General features: G+C 39.7%; 1 protein-coding gene across 1 annotated transcript in view; it reads right to left on the bottom strand.

The window, feature by feature from the left end:
• Positions 1–2,026: 2,026 nt before the first annotated feature.
• The window catches only part of LOC135515263 (voltage-dependent calcium channel subunit alpha-2/delta-3-like), a 21,805-nt gene continuing 16,439 nt past the window's right edge, over positions 2,027–7,392 (bottom strand). Inside the window, exons 5-8 of the mRNA XM_064938960.1 lie at positions 6,657–6,727; positions 4,154–4,229; positions 2,583–2,635; positions 2,027–2,099 (exon numbers count right to left, since the gene is read on the bottom strand). Coding sequence (XP_064795032.1) covers positions 2,027–2,099; positions 2,583–2,635; positions 4,154–4,229; positions 6,657–6,727 — 273 coding nt within the window. The remainder of the gene's footprint in view (positions 2,100–2,582; positions 2,636–4,153; positions 4,230–6,656; positions 6,728–7,392) is intronic.

Here is a 7,392-nt window from a genome sequence, read left to right as displayed (position 1 = left end):
AGGACTAGGAGCTAATGGAAAGGAGTAGGACCTAAGAGAAAGGACTAGGAGCTAAGAGAAAGGACTAGGAGCTAAGAGAAAGGACTAGGAGATAAGGGAAAGGACTAGGAGCTAAGGGAAAGGACTAGGAGCTAAGAGAAAGGACTAGGAGCTAAGGCAAGGGACTAGGAGCTAAGAGAAAGGACTAGGAGCTAAGGGAAAGGACTAGGAGATAAGGGAAAGGACTAGGAGCTAAGAGAAAGGACTAGGAGCTAAGATAAAGGACTAGGAGCTAAGGGAAAGGACTAGGAGATAAGGGAAAGGACTAGGAGCTAAGAGAAAGGACTAGGAGCTAAGAGAAAGGACTAGGAGCTAAGGGAAAGGAGTAGGAGCTAAGAGAAAGGACTAGGAGCTAAGAGAAAGGACTAGGAGCTAAGGGAAAGGACTAGGAGATAAGGGAAAGGACTAGGAGCTAAGAGAAAGGACTAGGAGCTAAGAGAAAGGAGTAGGAGCTAAGAGAAAGGACTAGGAGCTAAGAGAAAGGACTAGGAGCTAAGAGAAAGGACTAGGAGCTAAGGGAAAGGAGTAGGAGCTAAGAGAAAGGACTAGGAGCTAAGAGAAAGGACTAGGAGCTAAGGGAAAGGACTAGGAGCTAAGGGAAAGGACTAGGAGCTAAGGGAAAGGAGTAGGAGCTAAGGGAAAGGAGTATGAGCTAAGGGAAAGGACTAGGAGCTAAGAGAAAGGACTAGGAGCTAAGAGAAAGGACTAGGAGCTAAGGGAAAGGACTAGGAGCTAAGAGAAAGGACTAGGAGCTAAGGGAAGGGACTAGGAGCTAAGAGAAAGGACTAGGAGCTAAGGGAAAGGACTAGGAGCTAAGGGAAAGGACTAGGAGCTAAGAGAAAGGACTAGGAGCTAAGAGAAAGGACTAGGAGCTAAGGGAAAGGACTAGGAGCTAAGGGAAAGGACTAGGAGCTAAGGGAAAGGAGTAGGAGCTAAGGGAAAGGAGTATGAGCTAAGGCAAAGGAGTATGAGCTAAGGGAAAGGACTAGGAGCTAAGAGAAAGGACTAGGAGCTAAGAGAAAGGACTAGGAGCTAAGGGAAAGGAGTAGGAGCTAAGGGAAAGGACTAGGAGCTAAGAGAAAGGACTAGGAGCTAAGAGAAAGGACTAGGAGCTAAGGGAAAGGAGTAGGAGCTAAGGACTAGGAGCTAAGAGAAAGGACTAGGAGCTAAGGGAAAGGACTAGGAGCTAAGAGAAAGGACTAGGAGCTAAGGGAAGGGACTAGGAGCTAAGAGAAAGGACTAGGAGCTAAGGGAAAGGACTAGGAGCTAAGAGAAAGGACTAGGAGCTAAGAGAAAGGACTAGGAGCTAAGAGAAAGGACTTGGAGCTAAGAGAAAGGACTAGGAGCTAAGGGAAAGGACTGGGCCCTGTTTTGGACCAGACCACAGTGTTTTTCCATGTAGAGATACCAGGCAGTCGTCACTGCATGGGACTGAAACAGGGTTCATAACAGATAGAGTCTGTGTATATTACAGCTGTCATAACAGCATATCAACTCATGTAGATCGACATCTTAATGATTGTGGACAAGGATACACTTTCAAGATGTCAGACTATTGAATTATTTACTAGCTGTCATTACTGTGAACTTATCTGACCCTGATCAACTTTAAATAGATTATATAGATGAGATAGATACAGTACATCCTCTGACCGTCTGTTGCCACACAAAACACACACACACACACACACACACACACACACACACACACACACACACACACACACACACACACACACACACACACACACACACACACACAATAGGTTTCATCTGTACCTTTGAAGCCAGGCTTGGCTGGGTGGAAGGAATGAGGTGGTGAGAATGATTGACAGGTGATGATGAGGATGATGATGATGGTGATAGAGACATGGGTGGGTGTGGTCAGGACAGGAGACAACATGAGAGACACAGATTGGGACATTGAAGCCAAACAGTGCAACACAACACACGGAAGCTGAATGAGATGAATAGGAATGAATGGTCTTTACTGGACTGTGTTACCTTCAGCAAAGCGGTCAGAGTGCCAGAGACCACAGATGTTGAACTCCAGTAAAAACCTACAGAGAGGAAAGGAGAAAGAAAGAAGATGAGTGAAAGAGAACGCGAGAGAGAGGGAGAGAAGGAGTGGAGAGAGGGAGAAGGAGTGATGGAACGAGGGATAGCGGGAGTGATGGAGAGAATGAGAGAGGGAGAGAAGGATTGAAGGAGAGAGAGAGAGAAGGAGTGATGCGATAGAGGGAGAGAGGGAGAGAAGGGGTGATGGTGAGAGGAAGAGAAGGAGTGATGGAGTGAAGGAGAGAAGGAGTGAAGGAGAGAAGGAGTGAAGGAGAGAGGGAGTGAAGGAGAGAGGGAGTGAAGGAGAGAGGGAGTGAAGGAGAGAGAGAGTGAAGGAGAGAAGGAGAGAGGGAGTGAAGGAGAGAGGGAGTGAAGGAGAGAGGGAGTGAAGGAGAGAGGGAGTGAAGGAGAGTAAATTGTAATGGCTCTTGAGAATTAACTAGCTACCAGCAGCCAACGACCTCTGATCTCTCTGACACACTTACAGTAGGAAGTTGGTGAGGAACCACTTTAGAGCAGCCGCCAGACCATAGAAGGGCTGTAGAGAGGAGAGAGAGAGAGAAAGAGAGAGAGAGAGAGAGAGAGAGAGAGAGAGAGAAAGAGAGAGAGAGACACAGAGAGAGAGAGAGAGAGAGAAGGAGGGAGAGAGGGAGAGAGAGGAGAGAGAGAGACAGAGAGAGAGAGAGAGAGAGAGAGAGAGAGAGAGAGGGAGAGGGAGAGGGAGAGAAACATTTGTCACAAAGTGCTTCACAGTGACCCAGTCTAGACTTCCAATGAGCATGCAGCCACACAGTATGCGAAAAAGAAAGATACACAACACAGAATGACTCTCAGAGAAACAAGAGAGAGAAAGTGGATTCAGTGCTGAGGGATGAGATGTCTGCTGTGAATAACCTCTCTTTTCTAATCACTGACACATCAATTCACACCCACAGCACCTCCTACCAGAGCAGTAATCAGTGGTGGAAATCTAATAGCTAAAAATACATACTTAAGTATCAAAAGTAAAAGTCTAAATAATTTCAAATGTATTATATTAAGCAAAGCAGACAATAGCAGACGTCTTTTTTAACGGAGAGCCATTGGCACAGTCCAACATTTACAAGGGAAGAGTTTGTGTTTAGTGAGTTGGCAGATCAGAGGCAGTAGGGATGACCAGGGCTGTTCTCTTGAATTTGGCATTTTCCTGTCCTGCTAAGCATTCAAAATATAACTAGTACTAGTACTAGTATAACTAATACTTTATTTTCATTAGGAATGTAGTAAAGTACAGATACCCTAAAAAAAACACACACACACACACACACACACACACAGTATTCAGACAAACACACACACATACAGTATTCAGACACACACACACACACACACACACACACACACACACACACACACACACACACACACACACACACACACACACACTATTCAGACAAACACACACACACATAGTATTCAGACAAACACACACACACACACACACACACATACAGTATTCAGACAAACACACACACATACAGTATTCAGACACACACACACACATACAGTATTCAGACAAACACACACACGTACAGTATTCATACACACACACACACACACACACACACACACACACACACACACACACACACACACACACACACACACACACACACACACACACACACACACACACACACACACACACACTATTCAGACAAACACACACACACACATACAGTATTCAGACAAACACACACACATACAGTATTCAGACAAACACACACACATACAGTATTCAGACACACACACACACATACAGTATTCAGACAAACACACACACGTACAGTATTCAGACACACACACACACACACACACACACACACACACACACACACACACACACACACACACACACACACACACACACACACACACACACAGTATTCAGACAAACACACACACACATACAGTATTCAGACAAACACACACACACATACAGTTTTCAGACAAACACACACACACACAGTATTCAGACAAACACACACACACACAGTTTGTTTACATGTTTACTCACACTAAGAAGGGGTCTGGCGCTGCTGGCAGAATGTCCTCCCATCTTACACATGGCCTGATAGTCGTACAGAGATACCCTGAAGACACACACACACACACACACACACACACACACACACACACACACACACACACACACACACACACACACACACACACACACACACACACACAGAAACAGGTTGCGTAATAATATCCTCTAAAATCAAGCAGTCACATTTCTTTGAACTGTTATAGATAGCATCACTTCACTCAGGAGTGTTTCTACATCAGAGACACAGCTGAAAGGTCCTCAACGCAGCTAGATGATGAAAGAGACGGGGATGTCCCCAATGTCACCCTACTGCCTATGGGCCCTGGTCAAAAGTAGTGCACTATAAAGGGAATAGGGTGTACAGTGATGTAAGAGAAACCCAACCCAGCCAATCAAATCAAAGGGCGAACCCTGTGATGACACACAGTATGGTATGTTACACTAATAACCACACGCAACATGACAAGGGTTTTACAACGTAAAGCAGTTTGAGACCTAAAATGACAGAGTAAAAGGTATTATCATGAGATATAGAACAGTTAAAGGTATTATCATGATATATAGAACAGTTAAAGGTATTATCATGATATATAGAACAGTAAAAGGTATTATCATGAGATGTAGAACAGTTAAAGGTATTATCATGAGAGAGATATATAACAGTTAAAGGTATTATCATGATATATAGAACAGTTAAAGGTATTATCATGAGAGAGATATAGAACAGTTAAAGGTATTATCACGAGATATAGAACAGTTAAAGGTATTATCACGAGATATAGAACAGTTAAAGGTATTATCATGAGATATAGAACAGTTAAAGGTATTATCATGAGATATAGAACAGTTAAAGGTATTATCATGAGACATAGAACAGTTAAAGGTATTATCATGAGATATAGAACAGTTAAAGGTATTATCATGAGAGAGATATAGAACAGTTAAAGGTATTATCATGAGATATAGAACAGTTAAAGGTATTATCATGAGACATAGAACAGTTAAAGGTATTATCATGAGAGAGATATAGAACAGTTAAAGGTATTATAATGAAAGAGATATAGAACAGTTAAAGGTATTATCATGATATATAGAACAGTTAAAGGTATTATCATGAGATATAGAACAGTTAAAGGTATTATCATGAGACATAGAACAGTTAAAGGTATTATCATGAGATATAGAACAGTTAAAGGTATTATCATGAGATATAGAACAGTTAAAGGTATTATCATGAGACATAGAACAGTTAAAGGTATTATCATGAGAGAGATATAGAACAGTTAAAGGTATTATCATGAGATATAGAACAGTTAAAGGTATTATCATGAGAGAGATATAGAACAGTTAAAGGTATTATCATGAGATATAGAACAGTTAAAGGCATTATCATGATATATAGAACAGTTAAAGGTATTATCATGAGATATAGAACAGTTAAAGGCATTATCATGATATATAGAACAGTTAAAGGCATTATCATGATATATAGAACAGTTAAAGGTATTATCATGAGAGAGATATAGAACAGTTAAAGGTATTATCATGAGATATAGAACAGTAAAAGGTATTATCATGATATATAGAACAGTTAAAGGTAGTATCATGAGATATAGAACAGTTAAAGGCATTATCATGATATATAGAACAGTTAAAGGTATTATCATGAGATATAGAACAGTTAAAGGTATTATCATGAGATATAGAACAGTTAAAGGCATTATCATGATATATAGAACAGTTAAAGGTATTATCATGAGAGAGATATAGAACAGTTAAAGGTATTATCATGAGATATAGAACAGTAAAAGGTATTATCATGAGATATAGAACAGTTAAAGGTATTATCATGAGATATTGAACAGTTAAAGGTATTATCATGATATATAGAACAGTTAAAGGTATTATCATGAGAGAGATATAGAACAGTTAAAGGCATTATCATGAGATATTGAACAGTTAAAGGTATTATCATGAGAGAGATATAGAACAGTGAAAGGTATTATCATGAGATATAGAACAGTTAAAGGTATTATCATGAGAGAGATATAGAACAGTTAAAGGCATTATCATGAGATATTGAACAGTTAAAGGTATTATCATGAGAGAGATATAGAACAGTTAAAGGCATTATCATGAGATATTGAACAGTTAAAGGTATTGTATGTATATATAGAACAGTTAAAGGTATCATGAGAGAGATATAGAACAGTTAAAGGTATTATCATGAGATATAGAACAATAAAAGGTATTATCATGAGATATAGAACAGTTAAAGGTGTTATCATGAGATATTGACAGTTAAAGGCATTATCATGAGATATAGAACAGTTAAAGGTATTATCATGAGATATATAACAGTTAAAGGCATTATCATGAGATATAGAACAGTTAAAGGTATTATCATGAGATATATAACAGTTAAAGGTATTATCATGAGATATATAACAGTAGAAGTCTATTGTCTTACCTTTTGAACATGCCCATCTTGATAAGGCGTGCCATCACTGAGCCGTCAACTTCTCCAAAGAACCTCCCCACCTAGAGAGAGACCGACAGACAGGGAGAAGACCACACTGTCTTTACAATGACACCACTAGCATTGTCCTACACGCCGTATTATATAATACACTACCACATTATATAATACACTACCACATTACATAATACACTACCACATTATATAATACACTACCACATTATATAATACACTATCACATTATATAATACACTATCACATTATATAATACACTACCACATTATATAATAAACTATCACATTATATAATACACTATCACATTATATAATACACTACCACATTATATAATACACTATCACATTATATAATACACTATCACATTATATAATACACTACCACATTATATAATACACTACCACATTATATAATACACTATCACATTATATAGTACACTACCACATTATATAATACACTGCCACATTTACTATAATCCTCATCTGTTTAACAGTGGTTTATACCCTCCCTCACTCCAGTCATAGGAAGTTTTCCTTTCACCTCATTTGGCAAAGTGGAAAATGACAAACATCTTTCCCCCATTCCCCTCTTCCTTCTCCTCCACCTCTCCCTCTCTCTCTCCCTCTCTCTCTCCCTCTCTCTCTCTCTACCTCTCTCTCTACCTCTCTCTCTACCTCTCTCTCTACCTCTCCCTCTCTCTCTACCTCTCCCA

The sequence above is a fragment of the Oncorhynchus masou genome, chromosome 27 (assembly GCF_036934945.1).
Source record: "Oncorhynchus masou masou isolate Uvic2021 chromosome 27, UVic_Omas_1.1, whole genome shotgun sequence".
NCBI classification, from domain to species: domain Eukaryota; kingdom Metazoa; phylum Chordata; class Actinopteri; order Salmoniformes; family Salmonidae; genus Oncorhynchus; species Oncorhynchus masou.
Note: the sequence above shows the minus strand (reverse complement) of the source record. Positions and strands in the feature narration are given on the sequence as shown.